The 27,938-nt window shown below is 47.1% G+C and overlaps 1 protein-coding gene across 3 annotated transcripts in view; it reads right to left on the reverse strand.

Moving 5' to 3' along the window:
- The window catches only part of CPNE3 (copine 3), a 132,554-nt gene that overhangs the window by 45,232 nt on the left and 59,384 nt on the right, over nucleotides 1-27,938 (reverse strand). For all 3 annotated transcript variants that reach the window (XM_075353114.1, XM_075353113.1, XM_075353115.1), the window contains exons 4-8: nucleotides 26,616-26,690; nucleotides 22,855-22,926; nucleotides 19,979-20,062; nucleotides 15,700-15,789; nucleotides 8,409-8,507 (exon numbers count right to left, since the gene is read on the reverse strand). In XM_075353114.1, coding sequence (XP_075209229.1) covers nucleotides 8,409-8,507; nucleotides 15,700-15,789; nucleotides 19,979-20,062; nucleotides 22,855-22,926; nucleotides 26,616-26,690 — 420 coding nt within the window. The remainder of the gene's footprint in view (nucleotides 1-8,408; nucleotides 8,508-15,699; nucleotides 15,790-19,978; nucleotides 20,063-22,854; nucleotides 22,927-26,615; nucleotides 26,691-27,938) is intronic.

Consider the following 27,938-nt stretch of genomic DNA (forward strand, 5'->3'; position numbering starts at 1 on the left):
TAAGGCCTGCGCCACACATCCGTGCCTCCGGCACGTGTTTGTCATTTTTTACACGTACCGGCGGCACGGAGACACTTTAACCAATGCTACCCTATTGTAGCAGGCACACACACGTAAAACCACACGGAACGTGTGTCCGTGTGCGTTTGTACGTGTGTGCGTTTTTGAAAGCGCTGACATGTCCGTTTATTCACCGGCAGCACGGGTGTCACACGGCCCGCACCCGCACCACACGGGTGTAGTGTGCATGCGGTCCCGTGTGACACGCGCCGGAGAAAACACACATGTCATTGAAAAAAAAAAGAAACATTAACTCACCTTCTCCAGCCCTCCTGTCTCTGCCGCTGCTGCCTCTTGCTGCCGACCGCCGCTCATTATTCTCATTGAATATTCACTTCACTGCCTGGCAGCAGCAGCAGCGGGGAGACGGGAGTGCTGGAGACCGAGGATCAGCACCACGGACAGCAGCGCGGACATCAGGAAGGACCAGGTGAGTATAATAATTACTGATTCTACGTGTGCTATCGCGGATAGCACACGTAGAACACACGTGTCACGCACGTACCAGAGACACGTACTTACCTGCACGCAACACGCAGGGGAAATACGTGTCTCTCGGCACGTGCGTGAATTTCACGTGAGTGTGGCAGAGGCCTAATAAAAAGTTCCTACCGTTTCCTCTCTACTTAATTTATTTATTTTTTTTACCAACTTCTTCTCTGATGACACTTAGTTTGTGAATCTCCGGTGAATGCTGGGATACTCAAACAGAACAATGTCAGGGGTAGAAGCTGCCGCAGCCTCAGTCCCCGCCCTGAAACAAAGCATCATCACTGATGTCCTTTGCAGGGACTGAGCTAGTCCCCGTTGTACTGAGCATGCGTCAGTTGTCAATTCCGGCGTATGCTCAGCAAGGTCTTGTCACTGTGTTCCTTTTAATGCAGAGTGACAGTGCGCTCCCTCACTAGCCCTGATGAGAAGTGATAAGCCAGCAATAGAGCGCACTGTCAGTGTGCATTGTAAGGAGAACCCCACTGAGCATGGAGGCCAGAGACTTCAGGGTGGGGACAGAGGCTACGGCAACGACGTCTCATTTAAGTATCAAAGCATATACTGGGGATTGTCAAACGAAGCGTCATCATACAGGAAGCTGTAGGGGGAAAAAAGCAGCTATATTAGAGAGGGAACAATAAGGAATTTTTAAAGAGAACTTTTCAGCACGATTTTGCAATATAAAGTAAAGATATTGCAGTAATGGCTGTATAATACTGATTACATGCATACCTTTGGTAAAGAAATCCGTTTTCTGGTTCAGCTGTAATCATTAGTTGAAGTTTTCTACTAATTAGATCTTATCCTCCCTGTCTGTGATTTCCCAGCCCCTCTGCCTACCTCCGCTCTTTGAGTGACAGATCACTGCTGAGGACAGTCACAGGCCAGAGGGTGCAGAAGGGGCTGGGGAATCACAGACAGGGAGGAGAAATCCTGTGCACTGAAAGCTGAGCAGAAAGAAGGGAATTTTGTTTACTTACCGTAAATTCCTTTTCTTCTAGCTCCAATTGGGAGACCCAGACAATTGGTGTATAGCTACTGCCTCCGGAGGCCGCACAAAGTACTACACTTAAAAGTGTAAGGCCCCTCCCCTTCTGGCTATACACCCTCCCGTAGGAGTACGGATTCCTCAGTTTTAGTACCAAAGCAAGAAGGAGGAAAGCCAATAACAGTTTCAAAAAACAAATTCAATCCGATAACAAGATCGGAGAACTTAAGAAACAACATGAACAACATGTGCACCCGAAAAACGAAACCCTAAGAACAAATAGGGCGGGTGCTGGGTCTCCCAATTGGAGCTAGAAGAAAAGGAATTTACGGTAAGTAAACAAAATTCCCTTCTTCTTTTTCGCTCCTAATTGGGAGACCCAGACAATTGGGACGTCCAAAAGCAGTCCCTGGGTGGGTAAAAAGATACCTCGTGATCGGGCTGTCGGGCAGCCCTTTCCTACAGGTGGGCCACCGCCGCCTGAAGGACCTGTCTACCTAGGCTGGCATCCGCCGAAGCGTAGGTATGCACTTGATAGTGTTTGGTAAACGTGTGCAGACTCGACCAGGTAGCCGCCTGGCACACCTGCTGAGCCGTAGCCTGATGCCGCAATGCCCAGGACGCACCCACGGCTCTGGTAGAATGGGCCTTCAGTCCAGATGGAATCGGAAGCCCAGCAGAACGGTATGCGTGAAGAATTGGTTCCTTGATCCACCGCGCCAGGGTGGATTTGGAAGCTTGCGATCCCTTATGCTGACCAGCGACTAGGACAAAGAGCGCATCAGAACGGCGCATAGGCGCCGTGCGAGAAATGTAAATCCTGAGTGCTCTCACCAGGTCCAACAGATGTAAACCTTTTTCAAATTGGTGAACTGCATGCGGACACAAAGATGGCAAAGTGATATCCTGATTAAGATGAAAGGAAGAAACCACCTTGGGAGAAAACTCTGGAATTGGACGCAGTACTACCTTGTCTTGGTGAAACACCAGGAAGGGAGATTTGCAAGATAACGCCGCTAGCTCGGACACTCTTCGAAGAGACGTGACCGCCACAAGAAAAACCACCTTTTGTGAAAGCCGAGAAAGGGAAACCTCTTTCAAAGGCTCGAAAGGCGGCTTCTGGAGAGCAATGAGAACCTTGTTTAGATCCCAGGGTTCCAATGGCCGTCTGTAAGGAGGAACGATATGACAAACTCCTTGGAGAAACGTGCGTACTTTAGAAAGCCGTGCCAAGCGCTTCTGAAAGAATACGGATAGCGCGGAGACTTGACCCTTAAGAGAGCTAAGCGACAAACCTTTTTCCAACCCAGACTGCAGGAAGGAAAGAAAAATTGGCAATGCAAATGGCCAGGGAGAAACCCTCTGAGCCGAGCACCAAGCTAAGAATATCTTCCACGTCCTGTGGTAGATCTTAGCCGAGGATGGTTTTCTAGCCTGTCTCATTGTGGCAACTACTTCATGAGATAAACCTGAGGCCGCTAGGATCCAGGACTCAATGGCCACACAGTCAGGTTCAGGGCCGCAGAATTCAGATGGAAAAACGGCCCTTGAGACAGCAAATCTGGACGGACTGGTAGTGCCCATGGTTGGCCTACCGTGAGATGCCACAGATCCGGGTACCACGACCTTCTTGGCCAGTCTGGAGCGACGAGAATGGCTCGATGGCAGTCGGACCTGATTTTCCGGAGAACTCTGGGCAACAATGCTAGAGGTGGGAACACATAGGGTAGTCGGAATTGCGACCAATCCTGAACCAAGGCGTCTGCCGCCAGCGCTCGGTGATCGTGAGACCGTGCCATGAAAACTGGGACCTTGTTGTTGTGCCGTGACGCCATCAGATCGACGTCCGGCGTCCCCCAGCGGTAACAGATCTGCTGAAACACGTCCGGGTGAAGGGACCATTCCCCTGCGTCCATGCCCTGGCGACTGAGAAAGTCTGCTTCCCAGTTTTCCACGCCTGGGATGTGAACTGCGGAAATGGTGGACGCTTTGCTTTCCACCCACGTCAAAATCCGCCGGACTTCTTGAAAGGCTTGGCGACTGCGTGTTCCCCCTTGGTGGTTGATGTACGCCACCGCCGTGGAATTGTCTGACTGAATCCGAATCTGCTTGCCTTCCAGCCATTGTTGGAAGGCTCGCAGAGCAAGATAGACTGCTCTGATTTCCAGAACATTGATCTGCAGGGTGGACTCTTCCTGAGTCCACGTACCCTGAGCCCTGTGGTGGAGAAACACCGCTCCCCACCCTGATAGGCTCGCATCCGTCGTGACCACCGCCCAGGATGGGGGTAGGAACGACTTTCCCTGTGACAATGAGGTGGGGAGAAGCCACCAACGCAGAGAGTCCTTGGCAGTCTGAGAGAGGGAGACAGTCCTGTCGAGGGACGTCGATTTCCCATCCCATTGGCGTAGAATGTCCCATTGTAGAGGGCGCAGATGAAACTGCGCGAACGGGACCGCCTCCATTGCTGCTACCATCTTTCCTAGGAAATGCATGAGGCGCCTCAGTGAGTGCGACTGGCTCTGAAGGAGAGATTGCACTCCTGTCCGCAGCGAACACTGCTTGTCCAGTGGAAGTTTCACTATCGCTGATAGAGTATGAAACTCCATGCCAAGATAAGTCAGTGATTGGGTCGGGGTTAGATGAGACTTTGGAAAGTTGATAATCCACCCGAAACTCTGGAGAGTGTCTAGTGCCACTTTCAGACTGTGTTGGCATGTCTCTTGGGAGGGTGCCTTTATAAGCAGGTCGTCTAGATACGGGATGACCGAGTGACCTTGCGAGTGCAGGACAGCTACTACTGCTGCCATGACCTTGGTGAAGACCCGGGGGGCTGTTGCCAGACCGAAAGGTAACGCTACGAACTGCAGGTGTTCGTCCTGTATGACGAAGCGTAGGAAACGCTGATGCTCTGGCGCAATCGGCACGTGGAGATACGCATATTTGATGTCTATTGATGCGAGAAAATCTCCTTGAGACATTGAGGCTATGACGGAGCGTAGGGATTCCATCCGGAACCTCCTGACTTTTACGTGTCTGTTGAGCAACTTTAGATCCAGGACCGGTCGATACGATCCGTCCTTTTTTGGGACCACAAACAGATTGGAGTAAAAACCGTGACCTTGTTCCTGAAGAGGGACGGAGGTCACCACTCCTTCCGCCTTTAGAGCGGCCACCGCCTGCAACAGAGCATCGGCTCGGTCTGGTGGTGGAGAAGTTCTGAAGAAACGAGTTGGCGGACGAGAACTGAACTCTATCCTGTACCCGTGAGACAGAATATCCCTCACCCAACGGTCTTTGACGTGTGACAGCCAAATGTCGCCAAAGTGGGAAAGCCTCCCACCGACCGAGGGTGCGGGAATCGGAGACTGCAAGTCATGAGGACGCCGTCTTGGCAACGGTTCCTCCGGCTGTCTTTTTTGGGCGTGACTGAGACCTCCAAGAATCTGAGCGTCTCTGATCTTTTTGAGTCTTTTTTGACGAGGAGAATTGGGACCTGCCCGGTCCTCGAAAGGACCGATAACCAGACTGACCCTTCCTCTGTTGGGGTTTGTTTTGTCTGTGTTGCGGTAAGGATGAGTCCTTACCCTTGGAGTGTTTGATGATTTCATCCAAACGCTCTCCAAACAATCGGTCACGAGAAAAAGGCAAGTTGGTTAAGCACTTCTTGGAATGAGAATCTGCTTTCCAATGTCTCAACCACAGGGCCCTACGCAAAACAACGGAGTTGGCTGACGCCACCGCCGTACGGCTTGTAGCGTCAAGAACAGCATTAATCGCGTACGACGCGAATGCCGCCATTTGCGAGGTTAATGGTGCTACCTGCGGGGCAGATGCACGTGTGACTGAGTCGACTTGCACAAGCCCGGCTGAGATAGCTTGGAGTGCCCATACGGCAGCAAAAGATGGCGCTAACGACGCTCCAATAGCTTCATAGATGGATTTCAGCCAGAGCTCCATCTGCCTGTCAGTGGCATCTTTAAGTGCCGCTCCATCTTCAACTGCAACCAAGGATCTAGCTGCAAGCCTGGAAATTGGAGGATCCACTTTTGGACACTGGGTCCAACCCTTGACCACCTCAGGGGGAAAAGGATAGCGTGTATCTTTAAGCCGTTTAGAAAAACGCCTTTCCGGATAAGCGTGGGGTTTCTGGATTGCGTCTCTAAAGTCAGCGTGGTCCAGAAAAGTGCTTAATGTACGCTTGGGATATCTGAAATGGATTTTCTCATGCTGCGAAGCTGACTCCTCTGCAAGAGGAGCTGGTGGAGAAATATTTAACATCTTATTGATGGATGCTATAAGATCATTAACTATGGCGTCACCATCTGGTGTATCTAGATTGAGAGCGGTCCCAGGATCAGAATCCTGATCAGTTTCATCCGCCTCATCTCCCATAGATTCATCTCGCTGGGATCCTGACCATTGAGATGAATGTGAAGGCCTCTCATAGCGAGCCCGCTTAGGTTGCCTGGGACCATCGTCCGAGTCAGAGTCTTCACCCTGAGGTGTATGTGCCCGTCCCGGAGCTTGGAAGTAATTCAGCTGAGGGGGACCAGGGGGCAATGATTGCACAGTGTCCGTGGCCTGAAGTACAGGCCTAGCCCGCAATGTGTCAAGAATTTGTGACATAGTGAGAGACATTCTATCAGCAAAAGCTGTAAACTCAGTTCCTGTCACTTGGACAGCATTCACAGGTGGTACACCCTGGGTCACGTCCAGCAGAGGTCCCGGCTGTGCAAGTGCCACAGGGGCCGAGCACTGCACACAATGGGGGTCAGTGAAGCCTGCCGGTAGAATAGTCCCACATGCGGTACAGGCAGCATATAATGTCTGTGCCTTGGCACCCTTGCGTTTTGTGGACGACATGCTGTTGTCTCTCTGCAATGTGAGAGAGTCTATAGCCAAAAGGCGACCAGCGCTATGCAGTACAAAGTATTTGCAGGAACAAAATACTAAGATTACTACTGGCACAAGAGGGGGTGAGCCCTGAGGGCTGCTTACCGCCCGCTGAATAGCGGGTAAGAGGCGCAGAATTCCTTGTCTGGGTCTCCCCGGCTCCCCTCTGCAGCTCAGCGTGTCAGCAGGAATGGCTGCCGGCGTCTGTGGAGAGGGGCGGCCCGTGGGAGTTCCCAAACAAAAGTGCGGGAAACAGTGTCCCCTCTGTGCCTATTGTGAGGGCTGGAGTATGTAAAACGACTCCAGCCCTCAGCGCTGATGCACTGACCAGCGTCCCGCCCCTCTCCTGACTGGCAGGTCTGGGGGCGGGAACGAACGGAACCAGGCCGCAAAAGCCGGGGACTCGAGTTATCAGCGCGGCCGCCGTAAAAGCGCGGCCCGCGCTGAAGTCCCCGGCGCACCACAAGTGCCAGCCGCGCCGCAGTCCAGCGGCCGGCGCGACCGTTCCCCAAAAGTGTGCCCGCTTCAGCGAAGCTGAAATGAGGCCATGGCACAAGCGCCGCAGCGCTGATGTCCCCGGCGCACTACAACACCCAGCATGCTGCGGTGTGAGCGCGAAATGCACGGGGACACAGAGTACCTTGAGGAAGCAGGGCCATGTCCCTGATGTACTCCGCTCCAATCCAGCATCTTCTCCAGGGGCTGTAGATGGAGCACGGTCTCAGTGCCTGGAGACCAGTAAATCCCACTTCACCCAGAGCCCTGTAAAAAGGGATGGGGAAGGAATCAGCATGTGGGCTCCAGCCTCCGTACCCGCAATGGGTACCTCAACCTTACAAACACCTCCGACATACAGTGGGGTGAGAAGGGAGCATGCTGGGGGCCCTGTATGGGCCCTCTTTTCTTCCATCCGACATAGTCAGCAGCTGCTGCTGACTAAAAACAATGGAGCTATGCGTGCGTGTGTGACCTCCTTCGCACAAAGCTAAAACTGAGGAATCCGTACTCCTACGGGAGGGTGTATAGCCAGAAGGGGAGGGGCCTTACACTTTTAAGTGTAGTACTTTGTGCGGCCTCCGGAGGCAGTAGCTATACACCAATTGTCTGGGTCTCCCAATTAGGAGCGAAAAAGAAATATCAAAAGATGATTAAAGAAGAACCAGAAAGCGGATTTCTGCACCAAAAGTATCAATGCAATAAGTATTACAGTGCCATTACAGAAATGTCTTTACTCTACATTGCAAAATCATGCTGACAGGTTCTTTAATTAAAATATATTAGAAAAGCAATTCAGAATATTACATTAAATTGCAATTTAGAATGAAATCAATGTTAGTTTCGGACCACCCTTTTAAGTGACTGTCAGCTGGAGGGCCCAGCACACCAGCTCTGCACGGACCACCTCCACACTGCTCCGCTCATCTTGACATATACTAAATGAAATAATGTATAATTATGGCAATTCCCGCTCCCGTTTCCTCAAAAGCACAGTGTTCTTTATTTTTACATTTGAGAGGGGGCAAAATTAATTGTATAATCAGTTGCCTAATAATCAGGAGCAAAGAGGCCTATCATTAGCGTGATTGTGGGGGGCATCATATGCAAAATTGCTTTCTGACAGTATGTAATAAAGATCATGGAGGTTCTTTATTACAGATATGATCCTTCCTCCTATTAAGAACAATCTAGATTTTCTGTACGGCAACTTATATTCTGCATATTGTCATTCTGGCTTTACAGCAGTCTGGACTCTGCACATGTGCTATACACCTCAAGCAATCCACAAACAGACAAATATATTTCACATTCACTTCATAGGAGGTGGGCCTGTCTGCTCTCACATGCCAGGCCCGATTGTCAGTCTCCGTCCGGCCCTGCTGGGAACATTATCAGTATAAACCTAAATATTCCTCTATCGTTACACCCGGTACAGAGGGATGACTAGTGCATTCATCAGCCGGTGACCACTTACTGGCGTTGAGCGACTTGCTTCTTTTAGTTTGGACATAGTGGCCTGAAATATTCCAATCAAGTCATGGGAGCCATCGTTGTCATAGTCGTAACACTCCACCTGAAATGCAGGAAAATGTGGTTAGAGGACAAGGGAAAAGCCTTCTACTTACAAAACGGGATTAATACAAGTTACAGATGTAGCCAAGATTAACTTGACAAGTAACAAACCATCTTGATTTTTGTCAGAATATAAATAATTATTACAAAAATGGTCAATTAAACCGTAATATTAATACAGGAGAAGAAAGACACTGACACAGGAGACGAGAGGCTATGATACAGGAGACGAGAGGCTCTGATACAGGAGACGAGAGGCTCTGATACAGGAGACGAGAGGCTATGATACAGGAGAAGAGAGGCTCTGATACAGGAGACGAGAGGCACTGATACTGGAGACGAGAGGTTATGATACAGGAGACGAGAGGCTATGATACAGGAGACGAGAGGTTATGATACAGGAGACGAGAGGCTATGATACAGGAGACGAGAGGCTATGATACAGGAGACGAGAGACCCTGATACAGGAGACGAGAGGTTATGATACAGGAGACGAGAGGCTATGATACAGGTGACGAGAGGCCCTGATACAGGAGACGAGAGGTTATGATACAGGTGACGAGAGGCTATGATACAGGTGACGAGACGCCCTGATACAGGAGATGAGAGGCTATGATACAGGTGACGAGAGGCTATGATACAGGTGACGAGACGCCCTGATACAGGAGACGAGAGACCCTGATACAGGAGACGAGAGGTTATGATACAGGAGACGAGAGGTTATGATACAGGAGACGAGAGGCACTGATACAGGAGACGAGAGGCTATGATACAGGAGACGAGAGACCCTGATACAGGAGACGAGAGGTTATGATACAGGTGACGAGAGGCCATGATACAGGAGATGAGAGGCCCTGATACAGGAGACGAGAGGTTATGATACAGGAGACGAGAGGCCATGATACAGGAGATGAGAGGCCCTGATACAGGAGACGAGAGGCTCTGATACAGGAGACGAGAGACCCTGATACAGGAGACGAGAGGTTATGATACAGGAGACGAGAGGCACTGATACAGGAGACGAGAGGCTATGATACAGGAGACGAGAGGCTATGATACCGGAGATGAGAGGCCCTGATACAGGAGATGAGAGGCCCTGATACAGGAGACGAGAGACCCTGATACAGGAGACGAGAGGTTATGATACAGGAGACGAGAGGTTATGATACAGGAGACGAGAGGCACTGATACAGGAGACGAGAGGCTATGATACAGGAGACGAGAGGCACTGATACAGGAGACGAGAGGCACTGATACAGGTGACGAGAGGCCCTGATACAGGAGACGAGAGGTTATGATACAGGTGACGAGAGGCTATGATACAGGTGACGAGAGGCTATGATACAGGTGACGAGACGCCCTGATACAGGAGACGAGAGGCTATGATACAGGAGAAGAGAGGCACTGATACAGGAGAAGAGAGGCACTGATACAGGAGACGAGAGGCACTGATACAGGAGACGAGAGGCACTGATACAGAAGAGGAGAAGCTCTGATACCGGAGAGGACAAGCTCTGATACTGGAGAAGACAAGCTCTGATACAGTAGATGAGAGGCACTGATACAGGAGACGAGAGGCTATGATACAGGAGAAGAGAGGCACTGATACAGGAGAAGAGAGGCACTGATACAGGAGACGAGAGGCTATGATACAGGAGACGAGAGGCACTGATACAGGAGACGAGAGGCTATGATACAGGAGACGAGAGGCTATGATACAGGAGACGAGAGGCTATGATATAGGAGACGAGAGGCTATGATACAGGATACGAGAGGCTATGATACAGGAGAAGAGAGGCTCTGATACAGGAGAGGAGAAGCTCTGATACCGGAGAAGACAGGCTCTGATACCGGAGAAGACAGGCTCTGATACAGGAGAAGAGAGGGTCTGATAAAGGAGAAGAGAGGCACTGATACAGTAGACGAGAGGCACTGATACAGTAGACGAGAGGCACTGATACAGGAAAAGAGAGGCACTGATACAGGAGAAGAGAGGCACTGATACAGGAGAAGAGAGGCTCTGATACAGATGAAGAGAGGCACTGATACAGGAGAAGAGAGGCACTGATACAGGAGAAGAGAGGCTCTGATACAGGAGAAGAGAGGCTCTGATACAGGAGACGAGAGGCTCTGATACAGGAGAAGAGAGGCACTGATACAGGAGAAGAGAGGCTCTGATAGAGGAGAAGAGAGGCACTGATAGAGGAGAAGAGAGGCTCTGATACAGGAGAAGAGAGGCGCCACTCCCTAGCCAAGGAGATGTGGTATGATCAGACCATGTCCCTGTACGGTCAGACACGGCCATTACACAGTACATAGCAGGCACACAAGTATAAGATTATTGCAGCACAGGGACATTTTTTTAACACATCCAATTATGGAACTTCTTTTTAATTCTAAGATCTATTAATTAAAATGTAATTTGTTTGAGTGACAACCCCTTTAAGCCTTAGTTAAAGGGCAAATCCACATAGAAATTCTTGACGTTGCGGAAATTGGCCTAAGGACATCCTTTTTTAGTACTGACACCTATTCCTCCCGCCCCAGCTGGCAGGCATTAATGGCTGTTCCTTTACTGGGCACTTTAAGCTCGTAGACTCCATAGATGTAATTTTCTGACACATCTGAAGAGCATTTTTGGGTGAAATAACCAAATAATTGAAGCATACAAGTGGTGTAAATCACACACTATAATGCCAAATCAGATCACATTTACCATGTCCAAGTTTCATGTATTTTCTGTACACATTCTGTTTTTTTGTGAACTTTTCACAATTTTTTTTCCCTTTAATTCTTCGTCTCTGTGGACAGTCTGTGAGCAAAAAAAAGGATCTTGATCTGATTTAGGCTATTTTCACACTTGCGTTGAACGGCATCCGTTGCATATAATGGCACAACGGATGCAACGGATCGTACAAAACAACAGAAAACTTTTTTCTTTTTTTTCTTCTATACAGTTTTACCGGCAGCAGACTATTGTGAACGATCAGCTGATCACCCGGCGGCCGGGCGCTCAGCTGAGAGCTCTCAATAGCTGGCGGCCGGGCGCTCAGCTGAGCGCTCTCACATGCCGGCGGCCGGCCGCTCAGCTGATCGCTCTCAATAGCCGGCGGCAGGGCGCTCAGCTGAGAGCTCTCAATAGCTGGCGGCCGGGCGCTCAGATGAGCGCTCTCACATGTCGGCGGCCGGGCGCTCAGATGAGCGCTCTAACATGCCGGCGGCCGGACGCTCAGCTGAGAGCTCTCAATAGCCGGCAGCCGGGCGCTCAGCTGAGAGCTCTCAATAGCCGGCAGCCGGGCGCTCAGCTGAGAGCTCTCAATAGCCGGCAGCCGGGCACTCAGCTGAGAGCTCTCAAAAGCCGGCAGCCGGGCGCTCAGCTGAGAGCTCTCAATAGACGGCAGCCGGGCGCTCAGCTGAGAGCTCTCACATGCTAGCGGCCGGGCGCTCAGCTGAGCGCTCTCACATGCCGGCGGCCGGGCGCTCAGCTGAGAGCTCTCAATAGCCGGCAGCCGGGCGCTCAGCTGAGAGCTCTCAATAGCCGGCAGCCGGGCGCTCAGCTGAGAGCTCTCAATAGCCGGCGGCCGGGCGCTCAGCTGAATGTTCGGCCACCGAGAAACAAAATAAAGTTTCTGTGATTTTTTTAATAAAAAAAAGTGCATGCTCAGTGAAAAATAAAGGTTTCCGCCACTCAAAAAAAAAGTTACATGCTGCGTTCCTTCCGCCCGACGCAGCGTCAAAATAATGACGCTGCATCGTCCAGCGGATGCAACGCTGACACATGCGTTACAGTGCGTCGTCCATACAAGTCTATGGAGAATAGCGCAGTGCGTTAACGGACTGCGCTATTCTCCATAGTGACGGACTGCGCTGAACGCAAGTGTGAAAGTAGCCTTAGGGATCAAACTCATCATTCGTGTAAATTGTTCCACAAGGTTGAAAAAAAAAATAAAAATCACCCAGATGACATGGGTGCTTTATATGTGCACTGCCATTTCTCACAGACTGGTGGGTAGGAGAAGGTTTTGGAAATCTCAATCAGTATTTATTTTGTCATACGTGACAAACAGATGACACATGGACGGTAAAAACAACTACACAGATCAAAACAGATGAAAATCACTTATGGAAAAAAAAGCCTGAGGTGTGTCTAGCATTAGCCGAAACTAAACAATGAGATACCAGTGAATGGAAACGTCAGAAGCGAAATCGGAGCTATAAGTCCTATTACAACAGTGACAGGGATTCCTGCAAGTCAACCAAGACTCCTTTACATCATTTTCTATCTTGTAGGTCAGAGGTAAGAAGCCTCGTCCCTGCTCAGCCCAAAGTTGTTTCCCATCAGAGCCTCGGCCCTATGTATAATGTACACAGCGCGGAGTTTATGAAACAAAATCCTGATTGTGGAAACCATTGTGTGAGAACAGTGTAAAGGACGGCTCTAGTGTCATCACTGGACAGTGAGGAGCCCGGGATTTCTTAGGGCCCCTTCACATTGCATTTTTACTTACGTTCAGTGGTTCCTTCAGAGCTTCCGTCCAAATTCCCCCGCAAAACGGGTTTGGGACGCATGCGCCAATGAGGCCATTTACTATAATGGTGCGGACGGAGAAAGTGTGTGCTCTCTCTTGCCCCATTTTCGCGCATATATGCTTTCTGTAGGTGGACACCAAACACAGTCTACTACATCTGGGTGTCTGCCTGCAGAAAGCATATATGCCCCAAAATGGTGTAAGAGAGAGCACACGGTTACTCCATCTGCTCCATTATAGTCAGTAGTCCCATCGGCGCATGCGTCCGAAACCCATTTTGCGGGGGAATTTTGACGGAAGCTCCGAAGGGACCACTGAACATAAGAAAAAACGCAGTGTGAAACCAGCCTTAGGTTACGTTCCGACAATGAGGATTTGGTGAGTTTTTGATATTGTAGACATTTCGCAGCATTTCTGCTGCTAATAGCTAAATTATATAGTTTTTTCATTGCATTTTTATCGCGTTGATGACACTATGGTTTATGTCTCTTCTTGGTACGCTTTGTTTTTGATATTGCCTGGTATTTGGCTTTGTCAATAAAAGCACAGGGGGCAGCAGATTTCTATAAATCCCATCCACTTTGCTGGAACTGTAAGATGCTGTATTTTTTGCGCAGTGAAACAAATCACACCAAATACTCATTGTGGGAACTTAACCTAATATGTATCAATTCCACAGCATTTGCAATATGTCTTCTTGCAGTGAATGAATGAACATGTTCTGCTTTTATATATATATATATATATATGAGCACCATCTCCAGGAATGTGATAGACAATGATGGGAGCAGTCACCTTGCCGCTGGCTGTTGGGCTCACATAAAACTGGCCATTTTTGTGTGCTAAGTATTTAAATTTTTACATATTTTTCATAGCAGTAATGCTCGTCTATATTCCCATATTCATTGTTAAACATATCTTAGCACTGCATTTGTTACTATGTTTCATGTTCAGATTGCACCTGTTCACATTAGAAAGGTAGGATGTGCCATCAGTGTTTTTCTTGATTGATGGGAGCAGTGGCACGTGTGCAGCCATCACATCCAAAGGAGGCGCTTCACCGTTCTCGGGATCAGTAGAGATCTCAGCTGTGAGGGGTCTAAGCTTCCTATTCTGTGGACAGGTGATAACCTAGAAGGTTAGGACAACCCCTTTAAAAGAGGTCTCTGAAAGATGACTTGAGTTAGCTATACCAACAAGCTGATTATCATGGGTTTCATCCCAGTAATTCCGATAATTTGCTATTATCTGTGGAAGCCGCATCCGGCCACAAATTTCACCTGCAGCAGCCAAAAAACGTAGAGTTACATTTAATAGCCAACCATGTAATACATGAATGAGCCGAGGACGCCAAGGCTACTCTTCACTCTGGCTTAGGGTACGTGCCCATGATCAGGAACTGCTGCATCTTGGACACGGTGGGTCCTGACCAGCAGGGCCGAAAGTCTCCTCCACAGGAGACCTCAGCTGCTCGTGCCCACGATCCGGTCTCGGGCAGTTGCGGTCTCTCGTTGTGTTCTCCATGCGAAGAACACTTGCGACTCTGCAGCAAATAATTGACATGCTTGCGGCTTGGAAAGTCACAGGTCAGTTTACGCTGCGGACAGTAGAAACCCCATCCACTATGCTTGTACTGCACAATGCAGCGTTTTGGACGCAGCTGAAGCATTCTGCGTCCAAAACTTTGTGAACACTGATCGTGGGCACATAGCCTCAAAGATGTGAACCCCCTATATGACATCTACATTCCCTAATGTGTAGTAGGAGATGGTCAAGGACATATTTTCAAGCACTCGATTTCACATGAAAGTCTCAATCCACTGACAGTATATATATATATTACACATACACACATGCTTTTTTTTAATATATAAATATTTATAAAGGTATAGGGGCCAAAAGTTCACATTCTACAGACTAAGGGGTACTTTGCACGTTGCGACATCGATACTGCGATATCGTCGGGGTCAAATCGAAAGTGACGCACATCCGGCGCCGGTAATGACGTTGCAACGTATAAAGCCTAGATGCACCGATAAACGATCGCAAAAGCGTCGTAAATCGGTGATCTGTGTAGCGTCGGTCATTTTCATAATGTCGCACCAATAGGAGATACGATGTTGTTCCTCGATCCTGCAGCAGCACACATCGCTGTGTGTGAAGCCGCAGGAGCGAGGATCATCTCCTTACCTGCCTCCACCGCCAATGCGGAAGGAAGGAGGTGGGCGGGATGTTTACGTCCTGCTCATCTCCGCCCCTCCGCTTCTATTGGCCCCCTGCTGTGTGACGTCGCTGTGACGCTGCATGACCCGCCCCCTTAGGAAGGAGGCGGTTCGTCGGCCAGATCGACGTCGCAGGGCAGGTAAGTGCGTGTGAAGTTGCCGTAGCGATAATGTTCGCTACAACAGCTATCACAAGATATTGCATGTGCGATGGGGGCGGGGACTATCGCGCTCGGCATCGCTAGCCAATGCTAGCGATGTCGCAGCGTGCAAAGTACCCCTAAGGCACACAGCATTAGATGCAAAGCAGTAGTCTATTGCCTTCTTCAAAAGTTAGATGCACAACCGTTGTAGCACGATTTCTTCTGGTAAAAATTAATAATATGTACAGTACGATACGGTATGTGCCCCATACTCTACCCAGCAACGGAAAATCACTTACCCGAATAGGCTTGTCCATGTCCCCATTACAGAGGGCTTGTAGTGGTATCCTGAAGGGTCTCCACACAGGATTCAGGTTGTTTTTAATGACCTACACAATGTAAAGACGTGACATTTATACAATATATCCACAGCACATATATAACATATATAGCTAGAGTTGCACGGCTGCAGCACGTCTCAAACGCTTGCTTGTATAGAACTATGTTGTCCACCCAGCAACAGACAGCAGGGACAGAAGTAGCTAACGTTGGGACTATCCCACTGTGGGAGGAGTGATGAAGACCAGTGTAATTAGTTCCTATTAGCAATTAGTTAAGTAGAGTAATTGAAGGGAAAAGGATTGTCAGCTGCACAGCCCTATCGGATGTGTGCAGTGAAGTTGAACTTTGAAAAGCTTTGTTTTGTTACAAGTAAGGGCTCATGCGCATGTTGCGTCCTGACCCGTGGTGTATTTGGGGATTAATAAAGTGGTGAAAGAGGGTGTTTTTTTGTCTTTCATTCCAAATAAAGGATTTTTTGGATGTGTGTTTATTTTCTTTAACTTACAGGTTAATTATGGAAGGTATCTCGGGGAGACGCCTGCCATGATTAACCTAGGACTTAGTGGCAGCTATGGGCTGCTGCGATTAACTCCTTATTACCCCGATTGCCACTGCACCAGGGCAATTCGGGATGAACCGGGTAGAGTCCCGGGACTGTCGCATCTAATGGATGCAGCAATTCCATGTGGCTGCTGGCTGATATTGTTAGGCTGGGGGGCTCCCCATAACGTGGAGCTCCCCATCCTGAGAATACCAGCCTTCAGCCGTGAGGCATTACCCTGGCTGGTATCAAAATGGGAGGGGACCGCACGTTGTTTTTTTTTTTAATTACTTATTTTTTTAACTGCACGATATAGACACGCCCACCAGCGGCTGTGATTGGTTGCAGTCAGACACGCCCCCACGCTGAGTGACAGCTGTCTCACTGCAACCAATCACAGCCGCTGGTGGGCGTGTCTGACTGCAACCAATCATAGGCGCCGGTGGGTGGGGCAAGCAGGGAATACAAGATGGAATAATGAGCGGCTGGCATTTTCAAAAGAGTAGAAGCCACCACAGTGTGAACGCCGTGCAGCGCCGTGCCGGTGATCGTGGATCGGTGAGTATGAGAGGGGGGTTGGGAGGGAGAGACCGACAAAAAGACCTGCGTTTGTTATGTCAAATAAACATGCGGATCGCAACAGAAATGCAGTGCAAACGCACTGCTTAGCATTTTGGTAGCGTTTTTCAACAACTCATTGATTTCAATGGGTGTAGAACGCTGCCAAAACGCTCAAAAGAATTGACATACTGCTTTTTTAAATGCAGAGATTTTGTAAAATTTTTGACTTTCAAATCGCTGCGTTCAAAAAAGCATCGTGCGCACGGATTATGCACAATTTTCATAGATTGTGCAGGGGACGCAGGATGCATGCATTTACTCTGCAGTGCTATACGCAGCGCAAATGCATGAAATTATACAACGTGCGCACATAGCCTAACAGTGGTGACTGAATCCTACAGAATGGGCAAATTGGGGCACCAGTTAGGAAGAGACTTGGAAATGTGAGTCCACTGTTGGCCAACCTTGAGGGACCCTGTAGAGGAAAAGAGTCAGCCTGGCTGAGGACACGTCAACGACTCTAGGAGCAGCCCTGATAAACATCTCAGAAAGTAGTCTGGGTACAGGGTTCACAGCGTAACAGATTGACCCGTGTGGCCCTGTACCAGGAAGATGGAGGTTCACCTTATCTGTTCCACATGTATACCATTCACAAGTAAAGTGCCGTCACCTGTAACCATGATAAACATGCCTCTGTATGATACAGAAGTGTCCTTGAAGTATGATCCTGCTGCCCTGAGCACCTGAGTGTATTGTCAAGTAAAGAAAACTCTGTTTTTACCAACTTGGCCGATTTCTTTAACCTGAGGCAAAGGGTTCGGATGCCGGACAGTACGTGTCAGGCCTGAAAGTGAAGGTGTCCTTGGTAGTAACACCACGCACACCCAATAGCCCCAATTTTCTGCAGTGTGCCGGGACGTGGAAAGCGAGTAGCTCACGCAGAGCTACTACCTTGAGCCACGCTGCAAAATCACAGATAAGTTGCATTTGAGACACTGAGGTCTAGTGGGCAAAGCTGCATCAGACCTGAGAACAAAGATCCATCAGGGTTGGATCCATCACGATAAGTCATGGGTCAGAACACAATCTGATGCAATATCTGCAATTCTACTAAGGTAATCAAATGCTGTTCATTTCTCTTCTGCAATTTCTATAACTTTTTGTTTTTTTTCCAATTTCAACACGTTTCCAAAGAGAAGACAGGAAACTACGTTGATTTATGAAATCATGGAAGGTTGGAAAGAATCAGAACTAAAATTCACCAGTTACTGTACTCAACACGTAACAGAAGGGATTCAGTGTAAGAGCTCGTTCAGATGAGCGTTTTATACAAATATGTGCTGTGTAAGAATCAGACAGCAAAAAATGTTATAGAGTAATGCCGGCGTCACACGGGACGATATATCGTACCGTGTGACGCCGGCATAAGGCTGATCAGGTGTTAGTTTTTCCCACAGAGTGTCCGTGTAAAATAAAAAAATATAAAATCGCAGCATGCATTATTCTCTTCCATATTTTAGATTAGACTCGCCATTCAAGTCTCCAGGTACAGAATTTTTTTTAATCCTATATAAATCATACATATAGCATCCGGTTCTAAGGATACCATTATTAGCATAGGAATCTGTATTTGCTCATGTACATTTCATACTGGTGAAGTATAAATATGAGTGTCACACTGACGTAAAATACGAACACATGGATGACAATATAGATAAAAAAATCGTCAACATTTTCTTGCTCAAATTGGAGGGTTTTTCATGTGGCATAAAGGCTAATTGTAACTACCAAGCTGCAGTGCAATACAGCTGGAATGGTGAGGGACATGACAGTGACGCAGATCTCTGTGTGAGAGCCCATCCACCAAGGGCACTTGCTAACTCTAATTGTTTGTGATCTGCTGAGTGCATTTCTTTTTCGGTGGGTGTCTGCTTTCTTTTGAGGGATTCTGCTGTCTTTTGGGGAAGTCTGCTTTCTTTGATGAAGAGTCCAGCTGTATTCTTTAAACTTTTTTAGCTGGTTGGACACTTCCTTATGGAACTGCAACTAGGGCTTATTTTTGAACTAGTCCTTATATTCTAAAGGCTGCTTTACACGAGTCGATCTATTGTGCGATGCATCGTTGGGGTCACGGATTTTGTGACACACTTCCGTCATTCGTAACGACATCTCCTCATGTGACAGCTCCTTGCGAGTCCAACCGATGCCTAATCGTTTGAAATTCGGCCATCGTGTACTCATCGTTTAATTCCATAAAATCGGTCAGTTTAGTCTTAATGAACGACACATTGCAAAGTGTGACACCGTGTAATCGGCCATCCTCGTAGTTGTTTGTGACGTCAGTAAACGTTCAGGGCGTATTTGTGGTTTTAAATAATCACGCCTAATCTAATCGGATTGGTTGTAGCAGATGCGTTTTGATTGGTTATTACTGTTATAAAATACGAAGCTGTAGTCATGATGTGTGAACATTCAGCCTTGGCGTCATGCACAGTGTTTTATAGTGCATTACTCCTAATTTTTCTTACATTTGTTTGTTCGCTGGATTTTCCGCCCTCACTCCTTGTTATCCCTTTTTTGTGGTAAGTTGTTATATGCCAATCTTTCCTTTTTGGATCAAAATCGACATTAACCAGACAACAAACAACAAACAAGAATGATGCTAAGGACACACGAGGCAACAAAGACAGACGCAGAAGAGAAACAATATATATGGGATGTAACCAATCAACCACATTAGCAGAACTGGATTGAGCAGGTCAGAAGAATTCAGGGCGTGCAATAATCCAGACAACGTCACGGAGGGCTGTATAGTTTGCCTAATTACGCCCATACAAAAGACAGATTGACCAAAGGAAAACATGTGTGAAGCCTTTTGGACGTCCGCCATGGCCAATCAATATATCGATGAGCGCTTTGTGGTCGTTTGACAACACTCAACGTGTGACACATGGACAACTACCTGTCAGCGATACAAACAAACAAAAAAAAAAAAGACTTTGCCAAATAAATCGCACGATGGATTGACTCGTGTAAAGCAGCCTTAAGCATATTCATAAAAGCCTCAAAAATCTTACTAGGGCTTATTTTCGGGATAGGTCTTATTTTGGGGGAAACAGGGCATAGATCCTTACCTCTGTTCTGTGAACCATCTGCCATCTTCCATCATCAGTTTGCCTATGAAATTCCAAGTAAGGATCCGATTTTCCAAATAAATCCTGCAAAAACAGGAAAAAAAAATACAACTGATAGAACCATGTGTTTTAGCTCCACAGTGTCCTGCAATTCTAGGAACCAAAGCAAATTGTAGTCAAGGCGCTCTGCACATTATAAATAGGGATGATCGAATACCTCAAATATTCGGCTACGCCCATATTCGACGAATAGGTCGCCGCTATTCGACTATTTGCGAATATTTGATGCGCAATGTAAGTCTATGGGAAACCCGAATAGCAACTATTCGGGCTTCCCATAGACTTACATTGCGCATCGAATATTCACATAGCGGCGACGTATTCGTCGAATATTCGCAAAGCCGAATATAGCCGAATATTTGTGATATTCGATCATCCCTAATTATAAACCTTGGTGGAAATTATATGTATTGTAACTTATAAAGCTTTTTTTCTTAGGTCAACTTAAAACTAAAAGAAAAAAACAATTAATCCCTTAAGGATGTGAAGAACAGAAATTTTCAATAAATTCTGCCATTGATTTTATTATACAGTTCTCTAAACACTATCATCATTTGTGTTTTTCTAAGTCACTTTTCTATTTTTGTCTTGTGCTATTTCTTGTTGATTTTTCTGGCAAATTCTTCAAAACTGTACATGTGGTTCAAGAATTGCTCCTTATTACTGTCTTTAACCTCTTTTGGAACTTTTCAGCACCTAAAGTTGCGTGTTCTGTCAAAATATTGCAAAATTTGTGCAGAGATTACAGGGACAGGTTAACTCTCTTTTAGGCCCCCTTCACACGAGTTTCACGGTTTGTGTTGAAGGTTCGTATGGCCCATCCGTGTGCCGTGATTTTGGCACACGTGTGCTGTCCCTGTTCTATCAGTGTGACATCCAGGTAGCACACGGAGAGCATGAACATCTATACTGACCTGTCCCCAGTGCTGCTGTCTCTGGCGCTGCTGCTTCCGGGTCCGCGGTGCAGTGAATATTCATGAGCATAATGAGCGGGACCCAGAAGCAAGTGCTAGCAGCGCCGAAGACAGCAGCGCTGGAGTCAGGCGAGTATAGGAACTCATTTTATTTCAAAGACTTTTTTTCTCCGGTATGGGTCACACTGATGTCACACGCAACACATCAGTGTACGGTTCGTGTGACACCCGTGCTGCCAGAGAAAAACAGACCTGTCTCCATACGGAATACACGGACACGCGGGTGCTCCATATGGACACACGGTCCTTGTGGAAACACTGATGTGTGTGCAGACCCATTAATTTTAATGGGTCTACGTATGTCCATGTCTCTGGTATGTATGAAAACAAAAGTCGAAGTGCGTACGTACTGGAATCACTGATGTGTGAAGGAGGACTTATGCTGGCGTCACACGGGACGATCTATCGTGCGATTGCACAAGCGATCGTACCCGCCCCCGTCGTTTGTGCGTCATGGGCAATACGTTGCCCGTGGCGCACAAAGTCGTTAACCCCCGTCACACACACTTACCTGCTGAGCGACGTCGCTGTGGGCGGCGAACATCCTCTTCCTGAAGGAGAAAGGACGTTTGGCGTCACAGCGACATCACACAGCGGCCAGCCAATAGAAGTGGAGGGGCGGAGATGAGCGGGACGTAAACATCCCACCCACCCCTTTCCTTCCGAATTGCCGGCGGGTGCAGGTAAGCTGCAGTTCATCGTTCCCGGGATGTCACACGGAGCGATGTGTGCTGCCTCGGGAACGATGAACAACCGGCGCACAGAAGAAACGACTTTTTGAAAATGAGCGACGTGTCAACGAGCAACGATAAGGTGAGTATTTTTGCTCGTTCACCGTCGCTCGTAGCTGTCACACGGTACGATATATCAAACGATGCCGGATGTGCGTCACTTACGACGTGACCCCGCCGACATATCGCCTGATATATCGTACCGTGTGACGCCGGCATAAGGGGGAGATTGGGTACATTTGCACAAAAAATGTGAGACAGTTTAAAGTTACAATTGAGAAATCAGCAAAAACATCTGAAAATCCCAAACTCCACCAACGACGAGCACAACAAACAGAAAATTACTGTATACAAAGGAATAGCACGCCAATGATAGGCACAAAAAGGGGGGTATTTTCATAAATGTTTTCTAATTTTCTACCCTCATATCCAAAAAGATTACACCACAGAATGAAACAAAAAGCATAACAAACAAACACAAATTAAATATGCTTAAAAACAAATGAAAAAGAGGGAAAAAAAAAACTACACCAAAACGACCCAAATGGAATGATAAATTGGGCCCCAAATTACTATTTTTTTGCTTCGGTTGTATCAGTTACCAATTGTGGGAATTCCTAGTATGTTTTAAACTTTTTTTTTTACATGTGTAGATTTTACATTTTTCATTTATCTTTTATATTTCATCTTTATGTTTTACAATGCTTTGGATGCCTATATTATCCAATCTGGGAGTTTTCAGCTACTGAATCTGACGTTTACGGGACAAACGGCAATTGGCCAGGATCGTAGTTTTCCCCATAATTGGTTCTGATCATAGTTTTTGCTCTTTTCAGCCCTCGCTGCAGAACGCGTCTGTCAATCACAACAGCTGTGACTATGCCAACAAGGAAAGGGGCTAATAGCTACTTGCGTGGAGTGATTACATGTGCCACCCGCCTCTATACAAAACCATCTGTAAATGACGAGAAAGGGGAAGCAATTTAAGAAAACCTGTAATTCCTAAGGGCCATGACTCTGGAAATGAGTAATATGTACATAGGATATACAGCTGTCCGCGCCGTGCCCCGTCTCCGCTTGCACTGTAATTCTTCATCACGTCATCCATTACCTTATTGTCCAGTTTTCTTGCTTCAGCTTCAAATTGCACCACTCGATTATCTTTCATCTCTTCTGCAAATACCTAGACAGTGATAAAATATCAATGGATTTTAGTAGGATATATAATGGGACGTCCTCATTACACAACTTATGGAGGTAACAAAGTCAGAAGGAGAGCTAATTTCTTATGCCTTGTAAGGCTAGGTTCACATTTCCGTTGTTTTGCATCAGTCACCTGCGTTGCTTGACGCTTGTGACTGATGCGTTGTACAACGGATGACAAAAATTGGAATTCATTGTCACGAAAAAGCGGATTCCGTTGTAAAACGAGTGATCGTTCACAATAGCTGGCCGCCAGCTTTTGAGAGCAATCAGCTGGCCGTCGGCTTTTGAGAGCGCAGTCGCTCTCAAAAGCCAGCGGCCGGAAGATCAGCTGATCGCTCTCAAAAGCCAGCGGCCGGGAGATCAGCTGATCGCTCTCAAAAGCCAGCGGCCGGGAGATCAGCTGATCGCTCTCATAAGCCGGCAGCCGGGCGATCAGTTAATCGTTCGGCCGCCGAGAGAGAACATGCGCAGCGAAATCAAAAGGATTCCCCTGCTTAAAAATCATTACATGCTGCGTTCCTGCCGCCCGATGGTCAGTCGTTCCACAACTGATCAGTCGGGCAGCGGATGCAACGCAAGGCCATCAGTCGCAATCCGCCGCTCATGCAAGTCTATGGGAAACAAAGGAATCCGCCAAACGGATTGTGTTGTTTATCAGAGCGGCGGCTTGTGACTGATCATAAACAACGGAAATTGGAACCTAGCCTAACCCAGAGAATCCGTCATGTTCATAAACGATGGCCATTACTGTCATAGGGTGTGGTGTAACGCTACAGGGGGAATTTGTCTTTTTCTAGTTGCTTCCTATTATTATCACAGCTGTAAACAAGCAATAATTTGTTACGTTAACATTCATCTTCATTTGCTAACAAGTAAAATCATATGAATAGCTACAGTAATAGGAGGAATGCTCCAGGGATATGTGACTTTTGCATATTTAGCCCATTTACATTTTTCTACTCTGAATTATTTATTTTTTTAAGAATATCTAAGAAAGCTTGGTAAGTTCTTTCCCTAATTTAGCGATATAATTTGGCCAAGTAGTTACTGTTGCTATCACCTTTACTGACAAGAGTCTATAGTACTTCACCACCTTTGGCTGTTATGACCTGCTGCAGACATGAGGTATAGCCAGATATCAGCTTCTTCTGGCAGCGTTCTTAAGAAATCTTAGCCTTGAACTCACTAATTTTCTTTGGTTGCATCTGCTTTTTTTAAATCCCACCAAATTTTTTTTAGGGGGTTCAAGGTGAATATGACGCCACTGCAGAATCTTCCAGGAATTCTGCAACCAGGCGTTGGAGAGCTTTTCACTATCTGTGGGATCGTTGACCTGTTGTAAGATCCAATGACATCTAAGCTTCAGCTTCCGTATTGGAGACATGATGTTTTCTCTACAAATTTTGTGATACTTGATTGAATTTATTTTGTCCTTCACATGTTGTAGATTTCCAGTGACAGAAAAAGAAAAGCAGCCCCAGATAATCATTGAGTCACTACCATGCTGCACAGTAAGCATCACCGAGCCCCCATCATGCTTCCCTATAGGCATTACCAAGTCCCCACTGAGCATCACTATAGGCTTCATCGAGCCTCCGCCATGCTTTTCTGTAGGTAACATCAAGCTCCTGCCATGCTTAAGTGTAAGCATCACCAAACACCCTCCGCACTTCACCATAGGCACCACTGAGTCCCCGCCATACTTCAATATAGGCATCATCAAGCTCATGCCATGCTTCACTACAGGTATCATCAAGCCCCTGCCATGCTTAACTGTAGGTATCACCAAGCACCGGCCATGCTTCACTATAAGCATCATCAAGCCCCTGCCATGCTTCACTGTAGGTATCACCAAGCCCCCACTATGCTTCACTGTAGGCATCACCAAGCCCTTGCCATGCTTCACTGTAGGTATTACCAAGCCTCCGCCGTGCTTCACTGTAGGTATCATCAAGCCCCCACCATGCTTCACTACAGGTATCACCAAGCCCCCACCATGTTTCACTGTAGATATCACCGATCCCCCTCCATGCCTCACTATAGGAATCATCAAGCCCCTGTCATACTTCACTGTAGGTATCACCGATCCCCCACCAAGCTTCACTATAGGCATCATGAAGCCTTTACCATGCTTCACTGTAGGTATCCCCAAGCCCCCACTATGCTTCACTGTAGGTATCACCAAGCCCCCAGCATGCTTCACTGTAAGGATCACCAAACAGCTGTCATGATTCACTGTAGGCATCACCAAGCCCCCACCATGCTTCACTGGAGGTATCACTGAGCCCCTGCCATGCTTCACTGTAGAGAGCATTAATGCTTCACTGTAAGTAGTGTGTTTTTTCAGCATATGCTTAACTATTCCTCTTCCAAACATACCGCTGAACCATAGGTCTGAAAAGCTCCAGTTTTGTTTCATCACTCTAAAGAACAGGACCCCACAACTTCGCTGACTTATTTATATGGTTTTGAGTATATGAAGCATACCTCAAAGTCCATCAAAGCTTAGTTTCAGAAGTTCTGGAAGAGTGTGGAGTGGTTGTTGCAGCGACCTTTCTTATTTGAATCCCATAGAAAAACTTTGATGGGATTTGAAGAAGGTTGTTGCAGCATGCAGACCTAAGATTATTAATGAACTGGAAGCCATTGCCCATGAGAAATCGGCTAAGATTTCTCAAAAAGCTGCTGTCTAGCTATGCATCATCTTTGCAGCAGGGGCAATACTAGTAGTAAAGACGCTTGTCATGAAGGGGCTTAAACATTCTTAGGCTGAAGTAGTCAGTAATAGTGGCCCTTTGTGCTGAATTTGGAGAAACCACTTATTCTTGTAAGGTGAGTTTACACTACCCGTCTAAAGCTGCGTGTCCTCGATCAGTGTTCACAACGTTTTGGACGCAGCATATGTTCGCTTGGGTCCAAAATGCTGCGTTGTACAGTACAAGCACAGTGGATGGGATTTCTAGATATTTTATGATGCGGAGCCATGAGTGTTCTCTGCACAGAGAAAAAGTCTGCAGCTGCTTGAGCACTGATATTGGGTTCGGGCAGCTGCGGTCTCTTGCGGAGAGCACCCCGGGCCCCGCAGGATAGGACATATTGCGTCCAGGACGCAGCATGTCCGGATCATGTGCACGTACCCTTATAGTGTTAAATGACCAGCAATTGGTAAATATTTACCAATCGGCGGATGTTTAATAGCCTGTTTACACAGATCTGTAACAGATTGTTCAGTGCACAGGGCCTGACATTTTTGTCAACAGCACAGGTCCTTGTCATATAGGACAATATGCTACTGAGAACTATGACCTTTTGTGCAGATCAAAAGTTCTTTTCACCAGATGAACTAGCTTTTTCTAAGGTGATTAGGGGCCTGTTTACACTGAAATGTTCTTAGTAACACGTGTTCACGATAATCTTGCAGTGTAAATGGGCTTTCATGGCGTTTAACTATTTACATTGTTCTTGTTTGGTTTTTTTTCATTGGGGATTTAATAATTTTGATCGCTACTGTACACAAGCTAAATTCTACCATATTATCAGACTTTGTTCAGGTTATGCTGAACATACACAGAAAAATACTCTTCCCTGTTGGTCTTACACCATAAAAACATAATAATCTATATCACAAAAACACCCAAGACAAATTGAACATGAAAATAACTGTACCGTAATTGATCCTTTTCCAGCTGGTCTCCCATTTTTTAACACAAGAGGTTTGGTCAGTTTCTTACTGGAGACGATCTTTACAAAAAGAACATGTAATTGTTAATAGGTATTGGATAAAAAGATATGGTTTATTCATAAGCAATGACATTAAAGTAAACCTGTCAGGTCAGAAAATGCTATTACCCTGCAACAATAGGATTAATCTGCAGGATAATAGAGTTGTGATGGTGGTCAGCCCCAGTACTGAAAGTGCTGCACCTGGGAGAAAATTAACTTTATTTCTCCCAGGAGCTGCCAGCTTTCAGTCATGCAGGCATGCCTGCAGCAATTACCGTTACCGCTCACAGCACTCAGAGCAGCTGCAGTAAGCATGCCCCAGTACTAACAGACAGCTGGCTCTGTACTAATGCACTGTCTGAGTTCTGTGAGTAACTGACTGTAATTGTTTTGGCGCACGCCTGCATGACTGAAAGCCAGCAGCTCCCAGAATGTCCTTGTGCATCCAGAAAAGAATTGTATACTGCAGTATACATCTTTATATATCATGGGACCCTAAGGGTATGAATGTCACTATATGCCTATACAGTAATGAACTTTGCACCGTTCTGTTGGAGGTATACTAAAGGCCGCTTTATACGCTACGACAATCGCTAAAGCGATGTCGTTGGGGGTCACTGATTTTGTGACGCACATCCGGCCGCGTTAGCGATGTCGTTGCGTGTGACACCTATTAGTGATTTTGAATCGTTGCAAAAACGTTCAAAATCGCTAATCGGTGACATCCCCCCTAATCTCAACTATCGTTGCTGCTGCAGTTACGATGTTGTTCGTCGTTCCTGCAGCAGCACACATCGCTGTGACGCCAAACGAACCGCCCCCTTAGAAAGGAGGCGATAAGCTGGTCACAGCGACGTCGCTATGCAGGTAAGTCAGTGTGACGGGTCCGCGTGATTTTGTGTGCCACGGGCAGCGATATGCCCATGACGCACAAACGATGGGGGCGGGTACGCACGCTAGCGAGATCGCAGCGTGTAAAGCGGCCTTTAAAGACGTTACCACTACCCTAACTCATTTAATGTTTTATTCATCAATCGAGATATTATATACCACTAAATGCATCCATAGTCTTATTATACCCTGTTTCCCCTTAAAATAAGACCTAGTAGAGTTTTTGCTGAATTCCTAAATATAAGGCCTCCCCTGAAAGTAAGACCTAGCAAAGTTTTTGTTTGGAAGCATGCCCGCCGAACAGAACACCAGGGCATGTCGTATATGGAAATAATGGTAGTAACAAGAAATTCTTGATAGGATTCAGTTTGTCTG

This window comes from Anomaloglossus baeobatrachus, chromosome 6 (genome assembly GCF_048569485.1).
Source record: "Anomaloglossus baeobatrachus isolate aAnoBae1 chromosome 6, aAnoBae1.hap1, whole genome shotgun sequence".
Lineage (NCBI taxonomy): Eukaryota > Metazoa > Chordata > Amphibia > Anura > Aromobatidae > Anomaloglossus > Anomaloglossus baeobatrachus.